The sequence below is a fragment of the Filicampus tigris genome, chromosome 2 (assembly GCF_054856515.1).
Source record: "Filicampus tigris isolate MCC_2025a chromosome 2, RoL_Ftig_1.0, whole genome shotgun sequence".
Classification (NCBI taxonomy): domain Eukaryota; kingdom Metazoa; phylum Chordata; class Actinopteri; order Syngnathiformes; family Syngnathidae; genus Filicampus; species Filicampus tigris.
In genome coordinates this window covers 32,485,789-32,512,996 of record NC_141218.1, presented here as the reverse complement: position 1 = coordinate 32,512,996, position 27,208 = coordinate 32,485,789, and the positions used below count along the sequence as shown (strand labels likewise).

The 27,208-nt window shown below is 40.0% G+C and overlaps 1 protein-coding gene across 3 annotated transcripts in view; it reads right to left on the bottom strand.

Moving 5' to 3' along the window:
- Nucleotides 1–27,208, bottom strand: part of tenm1 (teneurin transmembrane protein 1) — a 298,794-nt gene that overhangs the window by 32,878 nt on the left and 238,708 nt on the right. For all 3 annotated transcript variants that reach the window (XM_086023607.1, XM_086023606.1, XM_086023608.1), the window contains 6 exons: nt 21,411–21,565; nt 16,610–16,693; nt 14,499–14,693; nt 8,427–8,514; nt 6,835–7,031; nt 1,976–2,289 (listed from right to left, as the gene is read on the bottom strand). In XM_086023607.1, the coding sequence (XP_085879733.1) occupies nt 1,976–2,289; nt 6,835–7,031; nt 8,427–8,514; nt 14,499–14,693; nt 16,610–16,693; nt 21,411–21,565 (1,033 nt within the window). The remainder of the gene's footprint in view (nt 1–1,975; nt 2,290–6,834; nt 7,032–8,426; nt 8,515–14,498; nt 14,694–16,609; nt 16,694–21,410; nt 21,566–27,208) is intronic.

Genomic DNA, 27,208 nt, shown 5'->3' with positions numbered 1-27,208 from the left:
AGGTCATTTTCAGTCGACAGAAGTGACAAAATGGCCGCCCCCAAAGATGGCTACAAACGGGTGGATTAACTCTTATTCCACAAGCGCAACATTTACCAGAATGCCTTGTTTAAACTAGTGGGCTTGCATAGAACATATTCTTCTAAAAAAATGTGTTTGGGTTTACTTCCACTTTAAACTTGGGAGGCACATAAATCGAAGTCAACCCTTACAATTGTGGAACACATCCGACAGCCATCAGACACTTCTACACACATACGCTATGACATACAACGGCAGCCAAAACATCAAAAAATAGACAACATACATAGGTTTTTCTCTGTTCCACTCGCGGGACGTTTTAACCATGCGAGGTGAAAAGGATCAAGCATTTTAGAAAGCTGAAAGCTTGCGTGGCTGAAAGCTAGCATTATCTTAGCATTCTATAAATCCCTAACCCTCTTCTTTACAAGTGTATGTAAACTTTTGATCACAACTGTAAATGTGTACAAATGTTAATACTTGTTGAAGTGAGCGTAAATGCAAAATCACCGTCAGATTCATGACACATGCATAATGCATACATTTTTTGGCAGCACGGTGCATATGTTGATGAATCAAAATTAATTTTAAATGACAGCGTGTGCCCGCAGCACCCACTTTGCATAGACCACACCCATTATTCTGTAAAAATGGGCTTTAGTTTGATGCATCTCAGCCAATGCGCATGAGGTTTAAGGGTTTAAAAGGTGCGTGAGATGGTCCCAAAATGTGCATAACTTTATCGATCTCTATCAAATTTTTAAATGGTTCATATCATCGGAAAGCTTGCTGAACACTGAACTTGACAATATATAATAATATATACAATTAATTAAGTATGAACTTAAAGTGGAGAATGCTTTTGTAACAATAGGATTGTTAGTTTGTGAGTATGTGTTTCCCTGGGGGACTGTTAAGTGGTTGCACAACGCTCAAGGCGGCGGAATCACAGTGTATGTGGGACACCCTGTAGAAATAAAAGTAAGTGAGCAAATGTAAGAGTTCTAACCGTCCATTCTGTATATGAGACAGAACAAAATGAAACAGCTTTACACAAAACATGCATCGAAAAAAACAAATGATTAGCAGGTCAATGAAGAAACACCACAAATTGTTAAAATAGAATAAATATAGTATAGCAAACAGTCATTTGTAGTTGATAGAATTCATGAAATCGGTGTTGGAACTGCTGACTGAAAATATAAATGTTTACGTCACAGGCACGCCTCCATGTGTGCCTTTGATCTCTTTGAACCGTCAATGTCGGGAAATGTTCTTTTGTAGCGTACAATTGATGGATAAGAGTACCTTAGAGGGGAAGTCAACCCAAATATATTTTTTCAAGAATATGTTCTATAGCTGGCCCAATAGTTGAACCAAGGCATTCTGATAAATATTACATTTGTGGAATGATTAGTCAATATCTGCGCCATGAGCAGTTGTGATGTCATTTTCAGTCGACAGAAGAGACACAATGTCCGCCGAAAGAGATGGCTAGAAACAGCTGGATTAACCCTTATTCCACAAACGCAACATTAATCAGAATGCCGTGTTTCAACTAGTGGGCCTGCATAGAATTTATTTTTGAAAAAAATATATTTGGCTTGACTTCCACTTTAACGCCTTGGATAAACTAGGAAATGTGAGCTAGTGTGCAATCAGTGTACTCGTGTCATCTTCTTGTTTTGAGTGACAACTGCGGACACACAAATGCATTCATACAGCACATGCGTGTATATGCATGCACTTGAACGGAAAGAGGGTGAAAGCGATGAGAAGAGTCCTTCACAGTTATTTAGGACATTGGTAAAGTCATTAACAAATGGTTGATTGAAGTTAGCAATGATCATAAAAATGATTCTTATCGATTTTATGGATGACTGCTGTTTGGGTAAAAGATGTTTGCGTGTATACGTACGGCTACCGAATGATGGCCAGTGAGTGCATAACTTACTCATACACAGTGGTCCAACTGTTCTCGTCGCTCTTTGTTGCCAGGAGACCAGTGTTACCGTGGTAAATGATGTGGGCGACGTCGTGACCTTGTGCGGAAACCTTCCTCAGAGTTCCGCTGTTACTAAGAGACAACCGGTACACCTGTCCACTGGGTAGTGCCAGCCAGAGTGGCACACCGTGAGCGTCTCTCTTCACCTGCAGTCCATGAGCGTCACGGCCTGTCACTGTAGACAGCAGGCCGTCTCTACCATAAGAGAAGTTGTACAAGTAGTGGCCGGTGATCAGGTGCTTAGTGTACAGGTGGGAGCCATTCTGTTGTGAAAAAAGAGGCATAAACGTGTGTCACAATAACATTTCTATAGCCTATTGTGCGTAAACTAGCTACCACCCTTTTTCAAATGGAGCCTTAAAAATACTAAATACGTGTAAATAATGGTCAAAGTAATGATAAACTAAACAAATTCACAAGCTACAACACTTTAACAATATGTAAAACTGATGACATTAAAAAGAATCATAATGTTAATGTTCATTGTTATTGTACTAGCGGTGTGTATTTGCACTGACTCATAGTAAGAATAAAACATTTAAATAAATACAATATTTTGGTATTTGGTATTATCTTATTTGGTTACATGAGGGGGACAACGTCTCTCTGTGTGCTTCACTTGACAGTGCTTATTAAAACTGAGCAATATTAAAGAAGGTTATGTACTGACATCAATTTGTTTGTTAGTTTTGGTCATCATCCAGTGACCACTTCCAGCCGCTTATCTTTCCCGCACTTCATAATACAAACATTGCTGGAGAAATCTGTTCGATGAGGGTAAAATTGTGATTGGTGATGTGTAACAAAGAGATAGTGTTTAAAGGAAAAAAAATACACTCAAGGTTTTAACCCTTATCTCTGACCAAGTCCAAGTCTGCTCCGTTTAAGGTATATATGGCAACTGTCCGTTTGTCTTCTATCACCACCAGATGGGACCACATGCGAGAGCATGAGCTAAGGGCTCTCACTGATTCTGCATTTTTTTCTCCGCTGAGTGCCATTTGGTGTTGCAACATTTACAAAAAAAATCAAATGTTACTCCTATAGATGAGCAACAATTGTAGCTTACACAACAGCTTGATTGAGAATGGTTGATTTTATTTCACAGAGAGCTGCTTCTGGAGCTCTGCGTGTACACAAGATCACAACAGCGCAATAAAAATGAATGCATTGAATAATTAAATTCTATTTTATATTGTACAGTAAGTAAGCGTTAAACATGTTACTGTAACTAAATTACTGTCACGCTCTTTTTATTGTATCTCTCGGTCATTGGGAAAAGTACTGTCATCAATTACGCTAAACTACTCGTTTATTTCATACATTTTATTGACCTCAGAAATACAGCACTCAGGAGGCTCAAATCTTAGTCTTTAAAAGCTCTTTAATACAGCTGTAGAACTAAATAAAAACCTAAAATGTTTCCTGATTAAGGAGTTGTGGTATTGCTTTGCCTGAAAAATCAGCCCTTTGGGTAAGCCCTGTGTTGCTAGGCAACAGAGCGGAGCGCTCTGATGCAGGTTTGAGAGCAGCAATTGGTAGTGCAAACAGGAAATCAACAATTGTACACTTCTGACTCGCCACATCATTGTTCTGTGCTTGCTAACCCCCCACAGAGAGACCGGAGGCTTAGAATAATTGATGTTTGTAGTGACAACCGCACAGCATGGGACAGTATCTCTTCCTCACAGCCTCGGAACCCAAAGAGACTGGTCTGAACATGGACGCCGACCATTTTTCAAATTCCCAATTTTAATGCTGTTACCATGAGAACAAGATCCCTTCCTCATAATGACCTCTGACCCTGGACACCCAGCACTATTATATGACTCAACCAGAGGCCACATTCGATTGGCAGATGTACATTTTCTTAAGGCTGATTTTCGACTACCTTATAATGTGTTTTAGAATTTCATTGAGAATGTGTTAAAAATGTGTGATTTCTTGACGGTTACTTAATCAAAAGATTTAAATTACTGGTACACAAATGTGCTCACTGTGAATCACCTTTCTATAAAGACTGTACTTTAGATTTACACACTATATTGATCATATAGACACCTTTGCTTCTTTTTTTAATTCCATGACTATTCAATCACATTTATACATACTACCTGACAATGTTTTGGGGTTTTATTATTTCATATATTATATTATATATTTCATTATTAATATTATGATCTATTATGATAAGTTTCAGTGATTATTTCATATTTAGTGTCTTTATAGCTATGATACAATTGCATTTATGGCTATAGCTGTGTTTTAACGTCACTAAAATCAATGCAATTGCGCAAATTAACATTGATACTTCAAAGAATAAAATTATGCAATATTTACTTTGCACTAACATTCCAGCAATGCACAATATCTGTTTTTGTTTTTTATAAAGGCAGAGGTCCCCAAACAAATGATCACTCACCATTAGCAAGATTAGCTTTAACGGGTTCAGTCATTTGCCTTACCCTGACAATTGTTACGCCAGTAATGACACAGTGCCGTCTTGGTGCGTGTTGTCTGAAAACCCATATGATGAATAAAGTCCTCATTACATTTTTGGTGTCCAAAAATGTTTGCATCAGCTCTTTAAAGCCCTGACTAAAACCACATCACTGTTTTGTTGATTCCGCTATCGTGGTTATCGTAATTTTACCCTGGGAATTGGAAAAAAAAGGTAATTTATCTTGAGATTGGGGATTATTTGCAATCATACAATCTTACATCTTTTTTTTAGACTTTTGAAAGATTGATTTAAGACATTTTAATGCCAATTAAGGCCTTCTTTTTGAATATGTGGCCTTTTAAGGCATTTTACACTCTAAAAACAGTTGGGTTATTTCATTAACCCAATTTTTGGATTGTTTGTGTTGAGTCACAATACTGGGTTATTGCTTATAAATTAACCCAATTGTTGGTTCAAATGAACTATTTACTGGGTTATATGCCAGTAATGTTTTATGTTGGGTCAAAACTCAAAAATCAACCTTACAGGCCCATACACAGGCCATACACGCACAGCCACCGACATACGGTTCACATGCGGTCGACACACGCAGCATCGTGGTCAAGTCAATGACACTTTTGACATTTGGATTTCTTCATTTATCACACTGTTTTGGTAAGTACTTCACACATTGTAATCTTTTGAAAACAAGTTGCTTGTAACTGGGCGTGTGTGTTGGACAGGACGAGTGCTGGAATCGTAAAAAAAATAAAATAAAAAAAATAGGCATTAGTCTGCTGCCATTGTAGGATGTGACACTTCACAAGAACTGTGTGTTCTCCAAATAATGTTCCATATTAATATTATGTGTTTACTGTAATCCACAGGAACATTTCTATGATTACCAGAGTGGTTCTGGTTACCTTGCTTGGAGATTGAAAACTGTTGAGCGCAAATCTCCTCAAGAGGTCAATATACTGTATCTCAACACACTTTTCAAGATGGACCCACAACTAATCAGAGCCCGTGTGAAAGTGTGAGGCAGTTATCTGGTGATGACCGCAAGGAAGAAATGCTTGTTTTAAAGAACTGAAATAAATTGTATACCATTTTACAAATGCATCTATCTCATGCACTGATTTGCATTGCCTGGCTGACAGCTAATTGGAGTGATTGTCACTGACACCACTTTGCAAACTGCCGTTGGTGTCTTATTCAATTCATATAGCACCATGACACAAAATATATGACTTTGCCATAGTTCTGAACACTACTTTTTCATTTAGATTTGTTCTCACTTCCACCATGAATGCGCTGAACTAAATTCTGGGCACGTATGCATTCTACTTTATGAAACCATGACTGAGGACTGCACAACAAACAATGACCTCCCTGCCATGTTAACATAAGCATATCACTGAGTAGGTGGAGATGAAGTTTGGCCCCCTTGTGACCGCGTCACACCCATGAGGACTGATTAGTGAGCTGGACTAAAATCTGCTTCCGCCCTTGCCTTTTTTTAACACAACAATTGGGTCAAATTTAACCCAAAAATAGTTATTTTTGACCCAACTGTTTTTAGAGTGTAAGGTTCAGCGGAATTCTGCTAGTAACTAAGATCAATGGCCTGGGCTGAGAAAGGTAAAAAAAAAAGTTGACAATTCCCACCGTTTAAAACTTTAAATAATAAAACAAAAACTTTTGAATCACTTGATTCATTAGGGCTGCCCTTAATCTTCCTGTTTTCCTCGAATATACTAATGTATTTTACCCTTGGGGTAAATCGGACCCAAATTTAGACCTCCAGAAGTTGATTATAATTCAAATTATATAGTTAAAAAGAAGACCTGCTCGAAGACCTATTCCCTCCTTCCCCCCAATCCTCCCTCGCAATATACACAAAGACGGATAGCCAAAAGCACACCTGCACTCACACACACATGTCTGCCATCAAAGCAGGTAAAAATACAGAACGTGTCGCAAGCTATGGTAGCTTACCAAGAGAAACGTTTTAGAATCGGTCAAGCATCATATTGACTGTGACATCTGTGGTTCTTGAACTATTACAGTTATGGTTATGTTAGGTTTGTACACTGAAGCTTTTTTGAAGATTGTAAAATTGGATTTTGTAGTGACTTCACGATCATCCAAAACAACCACAACAAATGTGTGTAAAATATTGACATTAATGATTTTTTTTAAGCCGAGGGTGAAATTTGACCCCAGAGAACACCGATGTGTACAACATGAACTCCGTCGATAATAAGAGAGTTACGCACTATAAAATAGAGTATAAAAAAATAATTCGATGCACAATAGCATGAATGCTTGACACGCTTCATTCCTCCAATTAGGGACCGTGTACCTGGCTGAAGAGATAGAGCTCCTGGTCGAGTGGGGAGCTGATCTCCACCAGTCCAGCCGGGCCAGGCTGGGGCTGGTTGGGGCTGACAGCTCGGATCCGAATGTTTCCTAGATCAGCGATATACAGTGTGCCGTTGGGACCCACGGCCAAAGAGGAGGGAGCTTTGAGACGAGCGTCACGAGCGTAGCCGCCGTCACCTCATAAATGACACAAAATTTGGAGTTAGCGCCACGTTGCCACACTGAGTGACAAACCACCCTCACAAATACAAATTCTTCATTTGAGAAGTAAACATGCATCCGAGTTAGCAAATAATATTTCATGGTGTGCCCAACGTACGCAGGACTTGTACTCCAGTAGCTACTCAATGGTCTGGATCAGATCAGCATGATACTGACTCAATACATTCACATGTTGTGGTAGCACTACAGCAGGATAAGCGCTTGGTGAAGCCCTTTAAATGTAGCCAGAAGGAAGCACAGAGCCTCTGGCGGGTCAGTGCAGCCATTGCGATGGTAGTTTGCCTTTTAAGAGCATACAGTAGGCCTACATACAGTATACAGCATTCTGGTGAGAATTTTGTGGACGCATGCTGGCGTTCAAAGACAGAGACTGTGTGAATGTGAGTGGTGAGGACATGGAAACGGAAAGCCCCTGAAGAGTGTAATCATCAGTTAACAGCAAGACATGATTGAAAATATGCAAAGCAATTCTCAAGAAAAAAGGAACTGTTACAGCCCATTGGTTTGTGGCATGAGAAAAACTTTCCAATGCTTTGAAAAGGGACGGGGGAAATGACAGCTTTTTATGAGCTGAATTAAATGATAAAATCACATCCTCTGACACTTACAATGGAAAGCATGGCCTAACTGACAAAAAAAACATCTGCTTATTTGTTTGGTCCTTTTCTCAACCTTTTATTAGATTTCCGGTGCCCTGTAATGCTGCGCCAACCAGTTTAAAACCTTCATCTGTTATAGCGGAAGAGCTTTTCGTTCGCCGGCCATAAAATGATTGGATTTGAAAGGCTTTTCTCATGCGGGTTTCTACTGATATTCAGGTGAAGGTCTTTGCAAAGGAGAGGCAGCCATGTGAATACAAATATAAGTATTGCACCAACATACAAGATGTACACCTGTATACCTGAGACAGGTTCAATTTTAACATGCCCTTAAATCTCCCATTTCAATCACATTCACACATTTAGGTCATTGTCATTGTTCAAAGCTCAACTTTCACTTGATTCAATTAATTAGGAAAGGCTGAGCAAAGACTAACAAAATAAAAGAGAGAAAAAGAGAAAGTTTTCAAAAGAAATGAGTTGAAAATTGAGCAGAAAGATGTAATCGCTCCTTTAACACCACTTGATGACTACAATTACAGCTTGTCATCAAGAGCTAATTTCAAGTCCATATACAGTACATGTTGTTCTTAGCACTGGAATCCTATTAGGCATTGTCTAATAGGGTCACATTCTGATGACAGCATTCACATAGCATACATATGTGGATGTGTTAGTGTGTGTTGGTGTGTGTGTGCTGGGGTGCGTGTGTGCGTGCGTGTGTGTGCGTGCAAAGGGCCAGATAACCTACCAGAGAAGCAGTCGCAGTTGGGGTCTATCTTGCAGTCACAGTCCGTAGGAGCGCCAGAGATAACCGATATCTCCCCGTTGGTTGACACCTGTGTAGTGTTCAAAAATCCATGTGACACAAGGCAACAAAACAGACCAATACCGATGGTAATGTGTATAATCTCGTTAGATAATGATGACTTTTTCAAACAACTGGCTATGAGAATAAATCACATGATTATGAAACATTCCTTGTGCTCATCAACCCCATCCTCAACAACAATAAAAATATACATATAAACAGAGCTGGGCACTGGACCCTATTTTGCCGGTCTGTCCTTACCCCGTATCTTAGGTACTCAAAGCGCTTTAACACTGTTTCCTCATCCACCTATTGACTGATGATCCGTAGCAACTGGGGCTTCAGTGTCTTGCTCAAGTATAGTTCAACATGGTCACAATGGCCGGGGATGGAACCTCCAATTTCTGGGTTGGACGACAACCACTCTACCACTGAGCTATGCCACCCCACATCCACGGGTCTCGATCAAATACACTAAAAACACGTTAAGACCACTTCATTGCAAAATATACCTTCTTTCTGCCCACCCAAAATGTAGTCTACTTTTTGTAACCAAATTTGCAGATGAGCTAGGGAGGCGAGGCAGAAACGCCCAGTGACATACAGCACGTCGACCAGATACACAAACACACTGAACTAAGACCATTGCCCCTGCACAAAAATGACCATGTGCTCGTTTCTATGCCAAGCACATACTACTTTTTGTTATCAAATTGTAGCATGAGTCAGGGACAAGGCTATTCCGTATGCCAAAAATCCTAGATGGGTTCAACATGGCTCCAAACACGCTAGACTGGACTTGCGCTGGCATGAAAATGTAGTTATGCCCATTTTTACACCGAGGGCACCGACAACAGTCGACCAAAATAGGGCCCAATTACATTTTTTTTTTCTAAAAATTGAATTCCTTTCAGTTATATTAAATGGTAAACGAAAGAAGAAAATCCATCCTGACATCTTGAGAGTGTTTTTTCTTGATACACTTAAATTGTTGAGCTGATACAAGTCACTACATTATATCGTCGCTGTCCTGTGAAAAGCCGGTATCTCCAATTTTGGAAGCATTTATAATTTTCACTTTAACACGATGTCTGTAACACGGAAACGTGATTCGTGCAAAAATAAGAAAACGAAAAAAGTGTTTTTCACATGAAAGCGACGATATGCATCATTTGAAATAGCTGCACACAGATCTGTATTTATTTGACAGTATAAATCCAATACACTGATAAAAATTAAACAAACACATTTGCTACTACTAACATTCGGTGCTTGATTTAGGCCTTGACCTAACAAGGGTTTCATCAGGTGTTCGAGTCAGAGACGGATCTGATTTCAAATGTCTTGTGACTTTACTATGATCAAGGCTTCAAAACGATGCCCTCTACACGGAACAAGAGCTTGCAATTGATGCCTGTCACGATTTGCTCGCTGTCTGTTCTGCGAGTGCGCTGAGAAGAAACATCCTGTGATCATACAGACAAGTGTGTCTGTGTGGGAGACAAATTTGAGGAGCTGCGTAAACGGTTTCGACCAGCAAGGGTATACCCCGCCTCTCTCCTAAAGTTAGCTGTGATTGGATCTCACCTGCAACCCTAATTGTTGAAAATGGATGGATCGATTTTTGTTGTCACCAGTAAAAATAGAACGGTGCAGAGGGGTTTCTAATATTTTTGCAACTCCTATGTAGGTAATAACGGCAGACTTGTTGATGTTTGTCTTTCATTGTACATAGATTGGCTCTAATTAGACGGCCCTGATGAATTGGTCAATGAGTGTATCGTCCTAATAGATCACCTTATTAAATTTGTATTCCATTTTGACTCAGGAGGTCCCATTTCCCATGGTTTATCTCATATTGCAGGCAATTGCTTTTTAATAAAACTTATGATGGCAGTACTTCATTCTAGATATAACCTTCTAAGAATCGAGCAGTTGAAGCAGGTGAGCGTTAAATTAATTGTTCGAAGAGATGGACCTGTGTAGTAACCTGAGAGACTCAATCACTTCAGACAGTATATTGTAAACAAGAACAAATTGTATAAATGACAATCTACATTCAATAAAAGTGGTTGACAGTGATGATAGTGTGACCCTTAAGTTAAATACTTCTACTTACATTATTTTCAATGAGGGAAAACATTTACATTGGACTGTAAAGACAGATTTTTGACGGTTTGTTAGGTGACAATTACGGATAACGCACAATAGAGCTACAGTCAGAATTGCAAACTATCCCTCTTTGATCTTTCTTGCTTTAAAATATCCCTTCTTAAAAGTAAAGTATATCCGTACATCAAGATGGAAAAATGAGAACACTAAAGTGTGGACAAGAAAAGACACTATCGTGTCATGAATGCTCATGAATATGCACGGTGCCTTTAAAATCATACCAGTAGTGAGTCACTACTATTCAACTCACAAGAAATTTAAAAAGAATAACATAAAATAAAAAATAATGCTTAAAAATGTGAACGCAAAGAAAAGCATGATTGAAACTGAGAAGCTATGACGTTAGTCTAAATAGTTTTCATCCACCAATTTGGATCCAATTTCTATTTTCTACCACCTCCAGGTAGCTGGTTGCCTCAAAATTTCTAAGGACAAGACAATTGTCAATTGACAATTATTCACCTACCATTTATTTAATTTTGCAAGGTAAGTCCGCTGTAGATCTGGAGAAGTAGATTAATTATCTACCTACCTAGACTACTAAATACGATCTTTTTCAATATTTGTTGACATTACAAAAACAAAAGCGACTTCAAATGTGAAAGAACGTGCCCGCGAAGTGACACGCATGCGCACAAAGCACGACCTCACGTAGCGCAACGTTTGTTGAAGTAAACACCGGGCTTTTATGTGCTCACCAGCTGCCCAACGGCCATAATGTGTCCCGACTACATTATGCCAACGACCGAACGGCATTATATCATATTAATTGGTGAAAAAGGATCAGCACCAGCAGACTTTTTTTTCCCCACCTTTGAGGAGCATTTATGCATGCTGATGGGGGCTTGGAGTTTGGAAGCGGCGGTCACAAACAACTACAACCATTGTAATGGCGCATTGAGTTCTAAATTTGTAATCATTTGTGATTATTTGATCGCATGTGGTGTGTTATACTTTGATTGGATGCTTTTGACTGCGTGTGGCGCAGCATTGGGCAACCTGATCAACACTCACTTTTCACCGGCTTTAAACGTGCGTTCAGCCATGAGCACAGTATTGTGATGAAATTACTTTTATTGTATTCATTAAATACAGAGTGCAAAAACACATGCTCCCTCGAAGTAGCCTGTTAGATGAACCAGACACACATCACTAGTGAAGATTAGCATTGCTTCCGGGTACACTACGCAAGTTAATTTCACATTCAAAGTGTGACATATTTTCCAAATGGACCTATGTGGACCTATTCATGTTTTAACTGATTATATTCAATTGATTTGCAACTCACAGACTTATGCTGATTTTAAGGAATCTAAATAAATTCTTTAAAAAAAAAAAATCTAATTTCAACAAAATTAAATAGATGCAACTACTAAAAACAAAACTTTGCCATGATTTGTTTTTCTTAGTGTAAGAAATTAACTTGAAGTTTAACTTAGTTACTTTTAAAATTAAAGTAACTGCCACTTTTTCAGAGTAACTGTGGCAACAACTGCTCACAAATTTCAGGATCAGATCACACCGATCGATGCTTCTCTGTCAAAACTGGCCTGAACTGGTTTGGTATAGAATTCGCAGAATTCACAAGTAATTGGGAAATTAGCAATACAAACACAGCTGGTTTGAGTGGAAACCATTGAAAACAATTACAATAAGAAAGCATATGAAAGGGTTCATCTTAATCAGAATGAACAAGAAATGTCAACAAAATTAAACACATTTAAATACAAAGAAATGCCTGTCTCTATGAGTTCAATAAAGATCTGAGGTTACAGGGCCCTGCACAGTCAATCACCGAGAACATGCAGACAAGCGACCATTCACATTCTAATTCACACCTATGGACAAATCAAAACTTTCCATTGACTTAACACGCAAGTATATGGAATCCGGGAAGGAAAGGCAAGCATGGTTACTTGAGTACATGCAAAGTCAAATTAGAACCTTGGACTCTGACGCAGACATATGCTCCACCATTCCACCACTATTTTACATTATCCATCCATTATCTGTACCGCTTCTCCTCACAAGGGTCGCGGGGCGTGCTGGTGCCTATCCCAGCTGTATTTGGGCAGTAGGCGGGGGACACCCTGAATTGGTTGCCAGCCAATCGCAGGACACACAGAGACAAACATCCGCACTCACAATCACACCTAGGGGCAATTTAGAGAGTCCAATCAACTTACCATGCATGTTTTTGGAATGTTTGTATAATGTGCCCTATTATACATTATTGTAAATTGAATTTGCAGGATTAGTAACACTTGCTCGCACACATTTAGCTGGTACTTTTATACAATACTAGGAATGCTTGTAAGCCATTAAAAATGAAATGTACCAAATCATTTATGCATCATTTTGTTTTGTCAGTTCGTTGCCACGTTTAGCTGCGAACGGCTTGTTAGTCTTAGAACAATTTTCTTCACTTAATTTACTTTTGAGTCATTCGGTCTTCTACCAGGCCGACAGTTTTTTTTTTTTTGGTGCCACTTTGAAAGAGTGCATCACATCAGTCATCGAAGAATTTCAAAATTCATCTCAGTAAGATAGTTTCATTGACTCATGAGGGAGAATTTCTACATGTAACATGCATTAATTATGTAACGTGTCCCCCCAGTGCTATCTGTGCCCATGCGTTCTGTGGAAGCTGTGTGGAGAAATTGTCACTTACATTGAAAGTCTGTATGTTTATTAGACAATATCGAGTGAAAATAGTAAGGTTAGATACATTTCAATTGGCTTGTTTTGTTAAAAAGGATCGCCTAAATGCGTTACTGTAGAAGGACTCTCGAGAGCCATGAAGGTACAGCAAGTCTTTAATTCATATTAATACCAGCTTAATGCATGGATTTAGTCGGCTCATTATTTTATTTATTGCGTCATTCACAGCTTAAGACCTTGGACAAGGAGTATGTGAAGATGACGTAGGGCGGACATTTGCTTTCATGACGTATTATTAAAATACTTTTAACGCTGTGGTAGCTTAGCATGACCGTGGACTTTGAAGTGCACGGCTGCCGCTGGCTCAGTGTTTGTACTATTCTAATCAATGGCATTTAATATATATTTTTTAATAGAATATTACATTAGTGATGGTATTTATTTGTGGGTGATGTATTGATATGAGTGCGCAATGGCATATGACTGTAAAACAAGGCATAATACAACATAAACGAAGCGCAAGATGGTGTTTTTTTTGATTTCCTAAAAAGTTGTCATTTTGACAGTACAAGGATTCCGCCTGACACGGACCATATGTGCCCTGCAATTGGCTGGTGACCATTCCGGCCGGGGTGTATTCCACCTCTCGCTCCAAATGAGATGAAATTATCTCCAGCGCACTTGTGACCCTAGTGAGAATAAGTGGTAGGGATGGATTTTGGATGGATTGTCTGAGACGTGGAAGGAGCTGCAAAAGAAGGTCTAAGGTGTAAGAGAGTCAAAGTTATTTGTTGGCTCAAAAAACACTGAAAGTAAATTACCAAGTTGTGTGAAAGGCAACGGAATCAACATTATTTATTGTATGATCTATACTGGACAATGTTTTCTACCACAAAGATACCTGAAGCCTTTTCACCGCTTGACTCAGTGTACTGGGACTATTGATTGAGCCCAGCGGGCCGTATCTTTGTTGGTGCAGGTGCTTAACTTTTAGGAAGTGTTAAGATGTAGGAAAACTGTATTAGAGCAGAAAGCTTTAAAATAAAATGCTGGAGTTTTTTTTTAACTTTATGACTTCTCAGTATGAGCATTATAGCAATAGGTTGGATGAGAAACTGGACCGGAAAAGAAATGTGTGTTACCGCGTCAATGAATTGAGTGTTTAATTGATGATGTGACCTGCTGGATGCGATTGATGCGCCTCTCATCAGTCTCAGCAATGTACAGGGTGCCCAAGTGTGACACGGCGATGGCTTTGGCGGCTTCCAAAGTGGCCCGAACCGCAGCTCGGCTCATTAGGTGGTGGTCAATACCTGGCACCTGGCAATGGATGGGGCGGCCGGCGACAATACGTACTTGGAGAGTCTCTGATACCTGAAAACATACACATTGATGTGTTAGCCATGAAAAGGGGTAGTATGAAATCGATCTTTCAGCTGTTACCTAGCAATATTAACTCTGTGATCCTCTGTGTAATGCTAACCAAACCTAATCCTTATTGACTATTGACCATGCACACATGGTGTCTTTAACCAGGGCCTAGAATATACTCCTCTGTCAAATGACAAACTACTCATCTTTTTAAAAAGCATTAATAGCTTGTCTGACATTCATAAAAGAAAGATGAACCCTTCCTCAAAGGGGGAAGTGCATTTTTATTTGCTACATAGCTACATCTCCTGCCTGTCAAGGGACCCTCTGACCTTTAGATGACTTCTGCTCCTTATGTTTAGTATATACAGTATGAATATTCTTGAGCTTTTCTACTTTTTTACCAATCTGAGGTTCCTCCATGACCCTTCAACGACCAACACATGCACATTTCTGCAGCGACCTGTACAAATGTGTCGGGAATATTTTCTGAACTGTTTCCAGCTCCCACTTGAAACCTGTCCCCACTGTACCATAAAAATTACACACACCTATGGCATGTTAAGTATCACAGTTCCATGAGTCCCACCATTCCCCAAATTTCTTCATTTAAAACACACTAGTTAATCCAAAATCAATTTTAGTGGTCGCGGGTCAAATAGCATATACAGACTTAGAAGCACCAAGTAAAAGATTGACATTTTTAAATACAGTATTTTCATTGTTGTGTGTTTTGGATACTAGAGGAACAGTCACCAAATTTCAGAGTAAAAAAATACATTCAGGATATTTTTTTGGCTGTCAAATGTTGAAACTGGTCAAATTTAACCCAAATACTATGTAAGGCTTTTTAATGAATGGTATAATTGTTCTACCTCACTTAAAAAACTGTTGTGTTGAAGTTACTCCATTACATTTCATCAAGTGGTTGCTTGAAATAAAAGCATCTGGATCCAAATAATTGTTTTAATTTGAATAGCAGTCTTCTTATAAAATGTATCAGGATCCAGATATGTAATGTTAAGCAAACAACTTGACAAAATGAAATTCATTTCGGTGCTGACACACCTCTGATGGCATTCTGCTCTCAGCCCTGTCGTCTTTTCATCAATCTTTTTAGACTCTCCGTGCCCTATTTTCGCTTCAAGCTCAAGTCTAGCGTAAAGTGCAGCGTAACTGTGCGTGAGGGTAGAGTTTTCTTTCTTTTGGTATTTTTCTAGACTTTACGCCGGTAGAACTGGGCGTAGCGGGGCGTTTGTGGCTTTGTGCGCCGCTGTGGGATGTAAATAGTCTTTTCCCAGCCAACCCTAGCGGCACCCGTCATCTGTATCAAAATCAGGATAGTCAGAGATTGAAGAACACCTTGAACCTCCAATCGCCAACTGTGTGTTTGCTTACGCGTGCACGTGCGTGAACGGGTCGGTCGCCGGAGGATGGCTGCTTGAAAAGTAGATCTTCAGTCAAAGAAGGTTGAGCACCCCTGATCTAAGACCTTCACAACCATACTTGCAATGCTGTTGACATTTTGCCGCGACAATGTCGCGTGATATTTATTTCACCATCATTTTTCTGACGCGACTTATGTTTTTACGTGACAGGCAATCTACTTTTGGCTGACATGTTTTTATTTCAAAGTGAGTGACAAACAAAAGATCAGCTTCTGGAATGACAGCCATACAGCGTCTGTTCTTCAGCAGAGAGCCTGATTTTCACTTCATTTTACGTTACTTGTATCATTCACAGAATACAGATAAAGTGACAACAAGGCAGTTTGCTAGAAATAATTCATTTTTCCCTCTGCAGCAAACAGACTCCGTATCTCCCAGAAAGCTCGCGGACGCAGAGGAATGAGCTGTAAAATACAATCATTTTTTTGCTGTGTACACTATGTCCGTGTGTGTGTGTGTGTGTGTGTCTACCTGTAACACAATGTTGTTGTCCAGGATGTAGAGGGAGTTGTCCAGAGGGTTAATAGCCAAGTCTGTTGGCCACTCCAGACGCACCTGCACAACCGCGCACAGAACATACACTCTTATGTTTGTGTATTTATACATGAATACAACAGCCTTGGCAGTGGCAATGACCCTCAAGTGTCAGTTACAGGTGATAGGAATAATATCTGCGTAATAACATAGCATTTGGCCGCCTGGCCCTTCCTGCGCATGCAAAGGTCAGCGTCAGGCAGGGAGCATTGCCTGTGTTTATTCAACAGCCACAACTGCTCGTTTCAGCCGTGATCCAAATGTCAGCCAATAACCATGATCTCCACATTCTGAAATAGCGCACCCTGCTTACTCACACCGTGGGGGTCAAAGACAGACAAAGCGACGCTGGATCCGCCCATATTGCTGTGCCCCCCCCCCCCCCCCCCCCCCGCACATGCAAACACACAATAAAACACAAACTGGGGTCTTTGTCTGAGGAGATTTGTCGGAGGGGTAAGAGAGGTGATGGATGACTGTGGAGTGGGATTGGTAAATAAATGGATCATGTTAAATTGCCACTGACATGTCCAATTATAGGCTCTGTCAAATGAGAAAGAAGAGGTTTCAGACTGAAATCCCATTTTAATGGGTAGTGAAATTAATCAAGCAGGGCTCATCCTGTCTTGAGACAAAAGACGGCACACACCAGATTTGTGCTCATGATACTGAACTTTTCAGTAATGGCAGGCAAAAGCTTCTGCTGCATACTGCATACAAAGAGTCTGGCCTTAACAATTTCTGTTAACAAGAGCTCAAAACATGGTCAAAGCATTTTAGTGTTATTATAAAACGTCAACGTCAGTCTGTTGAACTGATTTGTTCAGAGCAACAGTTTTGACCACTTAAATCCATCCATCCATCCATCCATCCATTACCTATACCGCTTATCCTCACAAGGGTCGCGGAGTGTGCTGGAGCCTATCCCAGCTGTCTTCGGGCAGTAGGCGGAGGACACCCTGAATTGGTTGCCAGCCAATTGCAGGGCACACAGAGACAAACATTTGCACTCACAATCACACCTAGGGGGAATTTAAAGTGTTCAATTAACCTGCCATGCATGTTTTAGGAATGTGGGAGGAAACCGGAGTACCCGGAGAAAACCCACGCAGGCAGGCACGGGGAGAACATGCAAACTCCACACAGGGAGGCCGGGGCAGGGATTGAACCCACTGCCTCTGAACTGTGAGGCGGACGTGCTAACCAGTCGCCCACCGTGCCGCCCACTTAATAAGTCAGACGGGCAAATTTTTTTTTCACATAAAATCGGAGGCTGTGACTGACTGTAGTTATTCAAAGTCAAGGGTTGAAGTGCAACCTCTAGCTGTGTCTCCTGAGGAACTAAAGAGGTCTTTGGAAATAGAAATCAAGTTTGTCTCTATATAGTGTACAGAGGAGTCATTCAATCTCTGTCAATGTCTGTCAATAGATGATTCTTGAGTGCATTCCCAATAAGCTATTGTGCTACAGAACAAAAAGTCAAATTACTCTCGACCACTGAATTGTACAAATCTGCAATGCTTATGAATATGTTTGTTTCCGGTGTTCAATACAAATCCATCAAATCTTAATGCAAGCCCAGAGAGAAAGCAGATTTTTTTAAGGGTATAATATATGCCTAATTTTCTTTTCCTTTTTTTGTACTGAAATACAATGTATATCCAAAGACAATCAACCAAATAATGAGGTTCACAAATGTTTCACTTTTAAGAATGAGTTTTTCTTTTTTTCTTTTTTCTATTTTGCCCTTCGAATCACGTTGGCAGTGGTTGTTTGTTGTTTAAAATAAATTGTAACAAAAATAAAAGAAAATCCCATAACAGTGTGTTATCACCACGAGGAGAAGTTTTCAGATATGCCTTTGAAAAAAACTGAACGTGGGTCCCACAGACCCGAACACCATATAAGGGTTAAAATAATGAGTAGCTCCAGAGCTGTGTTGTATGCACTCTGAAGTATGCTCCAGCTGCACGTTTATCACAGCAAAAGCCCACTACCATTGAATTTTCAGTTTTTTCAGTTTGACTTTGCACAAAACTCGTGCCAACAATCTGCTGTTTATTTGGCATAAATTAGCATGGTCGTGTTTGTCAAGTCAAACAGCTACAAAAGTTTTGATCAATATTGCTGCCAGTTTGAGGTCAGCGCAGTTTACAAGAGCAAACACAGATGGAGTATGATGACGGTCAGATGTGCTGCAGAGGATAATGTCCAACAGGAGGATTGAACTGGCCTCTTTAAAGACATGCAATTGCGTCTCTGGAGAGTCACCTGGCCTACCCAGAGTCATGCACACACTCAGGCACATACAGCGGCGTGTTTGTGCAGAGATCGCACTTCATCTATAATTCATCCGCAGCTCTAATAGGCCTGACATAAGTCAGCAGTGTGATCTGAAGGCTGGCTGATCAAATTAGCTGCCTTTGGTCTGCACCAGATACTGTCACGTGCACACAAACACACCTATACATGCACATCCACACCACAAACACACGTGCCCACACACATACACCCCCACACGCATCCTCGTAAACACACTGACACACGCACACACAAAAATGAAGTCAAGTCACAAGAAGTTTCTTTGAAAGATGTTTTGAAAGTTAAAATGATATAGGAAAATAAAATGCAAACATCATTTGTTCAAAAATTACCTTTCTCATCAAAATACCTTCATCATTTATCATTTGTCCAAACATTTCCTCAACAGCATACAATGATGAAGCAAAGAATTAAAAAAACGGTATGTTACAAGGAGTAAGTCCGAATATTATGGGAATTAACTCATATTTTTCAAGGAATGGGACTTTAACGCGTCAATTATGATTAATTAATTCCAAAAGAAATTTTAAAAAGTACCGCATTTTAATGGACCCGGAACCTTTGTCAAGTTACATTGACAAGTGCGTCAGAGCTTGGCTTAATGCGGCTAGTGGCTACTGAAATATAATAATTAGATATAACAGTATTGCTGGGATTAATGGAAGGCAGATTTCATTTCAACTACGTGATGGACGCCATTATAAAAGAGTCGTTTTGAGCAAATTACACTGTAAAAAATGTTTTTAGGATCATATTTCCTTGTAGAATTGATATGATACTGTATTTTACACACAGAAAAATTGTTATACTTGAACCAATGCAATACAGTTAAAAATACAAAATTGCTTGGTTAAAATAACTGAAATAAATTGTATACATATCTCATGCACTCATTTGCGTTTCCTGACTGACAGCCAATCAGAGTGATCGTCACTGACACCTCTTTGCAGACTGACATTGGTGCTTCAATTCATATCTAAAAAGCATCATGACACAAAATATATGAATTAGCCACAATTCTAGACACTACTTTTTAATTTAGGTTTGTTCCTACTTCTACCATGAGCAAAATTCTGGGCACGTATGCGTTCTACTTTATGAAACCGTGGCTGAGAACCGTACAACAAGCAATGACCACCCTGCCATGTTTCTATACACGCTATGGTGTTAAAGCAAAGCCGCTGCCATATTGAGAAGACAGATGCAACTTTACATCCTTATGTGGCGTTTTACGTCATCAACACCGTTATAGTGTTATAATGTTAAAAGGCTGTGTTATTTCAAATTTTTGTCACTAGTTAGTTAAGTCAATGACAATAATGAGCAATGTCTTTCATCTGATGTTAATCAGTGAGGTTGAATGTGATTTGATGTCAAACAAGAAAGCGCAGTGCAGTTTACAGGAATGAAATGTTTTAATAAATGCATAGTTGTGCTTATTTGGCTGAATATCATTGTTGAATTTACTGTTTTATCATGTAAATTGTTGCAAAGATTACAGTTTTAAACTGTACAATTTACAGGTTGTTTTGTAATGTGTTTTACACCCTGTTGTATTTTTTACAATCTAATTCTGGCAACCACAGCTGCCAGTTTTTTTCCGTAAAAACAACAGTATTTTTTTTACAGTGTATACAAAAAGGAGTCTACATGCCACTGAAGTGCTTCAACAATCCAATACCATAGACATGAAGATTAAGTAGAGAGGACATGCCTACTTGAGCAACGTGTGCGACCCCCAGTGGTTGCCCCCACTGGATAGTGTCAGCACATTTCACTCTTGTGGACTTCACGCAAGCCAAAATAAGTGAGGATGCTTGCACATTGGTGCACACAATCCTATTCGAATAATCTTCCATAGGTAAGATTATAATTCATTTGTCTCTTTTTTCAATCAGTCTCTTTTAATAGCACATGCTGTAATGTTAGCAAAAAAGTCAACCTTGTGAAAGTCGTTTTAGAAAAGAGCAAGTTGTGACTTATTTTGGGTATTCACGCATTGATTTTGATGGGAACATTTCCCTGACTAATGCAGCTGTACCATCCACGTGTAAATCACGTCATAGCGAGTGCAGAAAGCCCCACCAGAGCTTTTAGCACGAGTCGTTCCAGTACGAGTTTGAAGCGAACCAAACTGGCTCAAAGGACAAACAACGTCGGACAAACACAAAATCTTTTGCAAAAGTGGATTGCTCTGTACTGTAGACCACTACAGGTAGAAGATAAAGGGTTAGAAAACGGGATAAAGGCATAGTCAGGTGATAGAAATGTTCAATTGCCATGCAGAAACCATTTGGGGCCAATACTGTTCTGAAGAAGAAAAAAAAAGTCCTAAAAGGGCATTTTGTCTTTTGGTCCGGTCAGTTCTGGCCTGCGATGTTTTTTTTTTTCAGCAGCACAGCAGTTAGGAGCTTACCTGGCTGATGTCCATACGCGCATCACAGCTCAGGGGTTGCGTTGACATCAGTCCATTGGAGCCAATCACAGTGGACAGCAAACCCCTTTCATTAATCTTCTGAATGGTGGTGCCATCAACAAAGTAGACGACACCCTTTTTATCCACTGCAATACCTGGTGGGTGAGAAAGAGAGGCAAAATTAGCTTGCAAGATGAGAAGAGAAGAGAGCGGGGAGAAGAAAGCAAAAATCAAAAAGGAGAGATGGTGATTGAGACAAGATGGGCAAAGTCAAGAGACGATGGGACTTTGGAGCAGCATCCAATCCAGTTAGACATTCAGCTCAGCTAGTGACTGTCTTATCAAACGGGGTGCACTGCAGAAATGTAATTATATTTCCATCCCAGGGACCACTAAAGGGATTAGAACAATACAACTGCAGGAAGAGCTTATTTGTCACATTAGATGCAAGCAGGGTACTTCAGTGAACTTTTGACATTTGATGCCGGCAAATTTACATTAGAAATGTTCACCCACGAAGTATGCGCACGTGTTTTTCTCACAATACCGGTAAAAACTAGTGTGTGTGTGTGCGCGCGAGTGCATGTGTGTTTTGCTATGACCAGTGTACACTTGAACTCTCCTTGCAGTCAGACACTGCAGCAGGAAGTGAGAGCGAGGCAAGTCGAGGTATTAAAGGTCAGGGCAGACTATGACTCATCTGTAATGGATGAGGAGCGACCTCCCCACAAGACCCCCTCCCCCTCCCATCTCATCTTCATACACAAAATGGGCCCTTTGACTCAACTCCTCAGCAATATTCCATGACTCAACCCTCACCTCTCATTCTGGGACTTCATCGTGATTGCTTTCACTCTACATCTGCAACAATCAGTCATCTTTCAGAGTTCCTTGGCGCCATCTCCAATGTACGCTGCCCTCTGCTAAGCCACTTAAAAATACATTTGCTTTATGGTTTATCATGAAGCCATGGTAACACGGTCATTTAACAAAGGCACATATGAAAAAACACGCAAGCGCTGGAAATAAGTAACTGAGGCAGTGACTTATTACTTTGCTAAAGACACGATTCCAATTGATTAAAACAGTGGAAAACGAGGGATTTAAAAGACTCGTTAAAGTACTCGACCTGCGTTGTGAGCTGTGTTTTTATGTTCACGTTATGTTACCTTTTTATGTTTATGTTACTGCACATGTTTACTGCACAAAAATTCAAACCTGTTCAGAAGGTTTAGTTGGCTTAAAATGTTTTTTCTTTTAGGGTTTAATATGTTTTATATCTTCAACATGAGGGAAATTGTAAGATATGTGCAAATTAGTCTAAAAAAAAGAATCGTGCTAAAATCTTCATTATGCTTTTATGACCCCCAGAAAATCATATGATATATTTTTGCCATATCGCCCACCACTACATTCGCCAACAGTGGCCACAAAGAGCTTTTCTTGTTGCCAGGACAAGAAAAATGGTTTTGGACCATTAAAATTGTTGGCGAACATCTTTGTGTCTTTGAACGAACCCTGACGGGAAAAACAACATTTGCTACGTGCGCACCCACTCGCACTCACTTGAATGAGAGGTCAGGGAAACGGCAGTAGAGGCTTGCCATTCCCCCGTCCCGACCGACCGTGGGGATGGCGGCTTAAGGTGGCCGCCGGAGGGCTTCAGATGTCAGCAGAGTGAGGACGATGAGCTATTGACTCGGAGAGGCGGCCAAATATATGAGAGTGCTCTCCATTCAGAATGAAGAGCTGCAAGCTTTGCATGCCGCTCGCAAAAATCACGATCACACTGTATCATCCATGGTACATATGAAATTGTAAACATGGTTCTATATTTTTAAGACATAAAATATGTGTTCTGTATACACTGTATTTTTGCCTTGACAGCGGCTGTCTTAAACCCGGAAATGGATTTTTCGCATATATGCGAACGCTTCTGTGCACTTCATGGGCTGGACTTTGCGAAGTCGCCACATCATGCAACAAGCAATTCTTATGTTGAATTGCCCCAAAAACAGTTGCTCAGGCTTGCCATTTGTGAAATGTTATGGCACGCTATAGTCGTTAGTAAGCCGCGCAAGCTTGCACAGTAAGGCCCCTCCCGCGCCGCATGCCTGTTGGAATGGAAAAGCAACGGAGGCCATGTGGTGTGGTCTGGAGCTGTTTGTGACTAATGCTGCATTCATTTTTTTAAGTTTTTCAATAAAGATCAATGATTTATAAAGGATTTGAAAAAGACTGTCATCAATTGTGTCCCATTGTAACTCTGTTAGTAGAGATAATGCCATAATTCACTCTCGTGTTGTCATCATCGGTGAAAAAACACCCATTCCTTGCATCTTAATTTACCTTAATGATGGAACAAAATATTGAATCCATATATTTATCATTATCTTGTTATCGTCCTTGGCCCATCGTTGCAGAAAATATGTTTGGATTTAGATAAAATGTTGCTATCAACATCCATTAATCAAAACGGTTTTAATTAATAGTGGTTAGTTAGCATTATTGCCTCACAGGTATGCCGTCTATTTCCATCGTGGGCATAATTGATTTCCAGTAAGGCTGCAACTAACCATGGCTGTGGTACTGTTTATTTTCTCTTGATTCTGTTCCGTATTAATCAGCAAAGTTGGTGCCATGTTAAAAGGCACTGTTAGGAAAGAATCTGTTCAGGTACATACATGTACATTTACAGTTCAAAATCATTTTGTAAATGCAGTAAATATCCATTTTTTCAACATAGAAGAAGACAACTTGGTGAGTTTCAGCAAAGATGATTAAGGTGAGGCGGCACGGTGGTCGACTGGTTAGCACGTCCGCCTCACAGTTCAGAGGTCGTGGGTTCGATCCCGGCTCCGGCCTCCCTGTGTGGAGTTTGCATGTTCTCCCCGTGCCTGCGTGGGTTTTCTCCGGGCACTCCGGTTTCCTCCCACATTCCAAAAACATGCATGGTAAGTTGATTGGATACTCTAAATTGCCCCTAGGGGTGATTGTGAGTGCGGATGTTTGTCGCTGTGTGCCCTGCGATTGGCTGGCAACCAGTTCAGGGTGTCCCCCGCCTACTGCCCAAAGACAGCTGGGATAGGCTCCAGCACGCCCCGCAACCCTTGTGAGGAGAAGCGGTACAGATAATGGATGGATGGATGATTAAGGTGACTTGTGATTTCAAACACAGGAGAAATGAAGATAATTAAATACTGGTTATTTTCTCTTGGTTCTGTTCCATTTTATTCAGCAAAGTTGCTGCCATGTTAAAAAGGCACTGTTGGGAAAGAATCCGTTCAGGTACATACATGTACATTTACAGTTCAAATTTTTTCTGTATATGCAGTTTTCAACATGGGTGCTTATATATATATATATATATATATATATATATATATATATATATATTTTTTTTTTTATTTTATTTATTTTTATATTTTTTATTTTATTTTTTATTTTATTTTTTTTCATTATTTTTAAAAAATAGAGTGGGTGCATCTTATAGTCTGGAAAATACGATAACTTACTGCTTTGGTCCGTGACGCGACATAAAATACGCAAGCAAGTTGATCTGTGTTTTCCAAAGTAAAACCAGATGTTTGGATATAGTTATTTTTTTTTTTTTCAACAAAAAGATAGTTGTGTTTTTTTTCACTGTAAAATTGGTAGAGGAATATTAGTCACACTTGTTTTCCTCTATTTGAGTGGTATTCAAACATTTTGGAGTACAACTGCCTCGCCTGGCGGGAGTAAATCTTCAGAATGGATGAAAATCTCTTCACTCAGAGTACATGAGGCCCCACTCCCTACTCTCACCAGTGTAAATGTGGGTGAATAACTTATGTGCTCATCAAATAAATAATAAGTAATAATTTGGAGTACAATAAATACACTATTTTGAGTAAAATTTACACTGAATATTTTCCAGGCTAAACAGAGTAAAATTTAAACTTGGAAAAGAAGAAAATATTCAGTGTAAATTTTACTCTGTTTAGCCTGGGACCAAATATAGTCTTTTTCAGAATGTAATTTTCCTCGATTAAAGTAAAATGCACTCTATGTAATGTACTTTGTTGAAAGACAAAAATCTGGGACAAATCGGAGAGTATTTCTTTGTTGAAAGACAAAAATCTGAAACAAATCGGAGAGTATTTCCTGTTGAGAGGCTGAAACATCAAAGATTTGGACAATTTGTAATCGAACAAGGTCTTTAAATGATTAATGGACTATCAACAATAATTATCAATTAAACATGATAATCAATTAGTTGTAGATGAATCGTTGCTCCTATAATTTTCAGTCGTTCCTCTTGACCAAGGCTTTTAAAAGGATTCAGGATTCAGTTGGCAGGCACAATGCGATTGACACCATTGCTCCTCGGGGACAGGTTCATTTCCCTGCATGTGACAATGAAAAACAGCTTTTGCTATTGGTGTTAAAACAACATCTTTAGGAACACTATGTAACCTTCAGTATTAAGTGCAGCTGTGGCTAGGATTCTAGCCCATTTGTGGTATTGTTCATGTCCCTCTTTTTTTGTGTTTCTCTAGGTACTGTATGCCCCCAGTGTTTTCAGTCCACCCTAAAGTGCTTCATCCCTCCTTCTGTCTGTGACTAGTCGACAAGCATTTAGTTTCTTCCCTGGGCCATGCCTCCACATCAATCTGTCATGCTGTCCTATTATTACAACACGTTTTAAAATGCTCATTCCAATTCAAACCTTGTCAAATATGCTCAAGCATGCAGGCTCCACATTCGTTTTTCGTCTTTGTTGTGCTCTACAACAGCATCTCATTCAACTCGTGCATACTCACGTTGATGAAAACAGTGCGCGGCCGACACTACCCTTCTCCGCGTGCTCTGTAGCCGGCAACTGTGGACTGACCCGGTGGGTCGTAAATTGTGCAGGTGTAGAGGGGACGTGGGCATGCGGGGCCAGGGTCAGTGTGTTTTCTCCAGAGGCCAGGAGGTGAACTGCAAAGCCCTTCCTGCTGGCCCCTTCATCTTCCCTCTGACACAGACAGATTAAACCGCCCACACACCCTCATAGCAGCACCCCAATCTTTGATAACCACAGCCCAACAAACCACACTGACCCAACATGTTTCCAACCGTGCACATCTTCGAAAGCTACTTTTGTCTTTGTATTTCACAAGTGTATCAAATCAGTGGCCTCTGACCATTCAATAATGTCAAGGCTCTACTTTTTCCTCTCCTCCTTTCATTTCACATCTTTGCCATTTCTTCTCCTGTCACCTGGCATTATGTAAGAGAAACATCTCAACCTAGTGTGCAGGCTGAGCCTGCTCACATTTACATGCGTGCACATTCTCCTCGCTGAATAGCCATCCCCGGATCCATTGATTCCTACATTTCCTTTCACTTTCCCCACATTCCATACATAGCACTTCTTAAAGCTGTCCCTGATCGTAAAGCTCATAAATCCTGCACAAGGACATGACAAGGAAGCCAGGACTATGTCTCGGTATCCCACTCGCTCCCTGGCCCTGCATATTACTCTTCCCTGCATGCGTGGAATGTCTTTGTGTGTATCTTCTGATACACTTGGATACTAAGTAATGACAATCTTTGACCATTATTTCTGTATCTGTAAATGCAATTAAGATCATTTGTCCGAGATGCTGATACGGTGGTGATTAAAATTTCCACAGATTAGTCCATCTTGGCTGTAGTTCCTTCTGTATTTGATAAAGCTATGTCAAAGGAATTTACATCCCTGCCGTACAGCCCATGGATTATTACAAAGCATCAAAAGATTGCCACGTCTCCCACAGTAAACCTTGCAGACC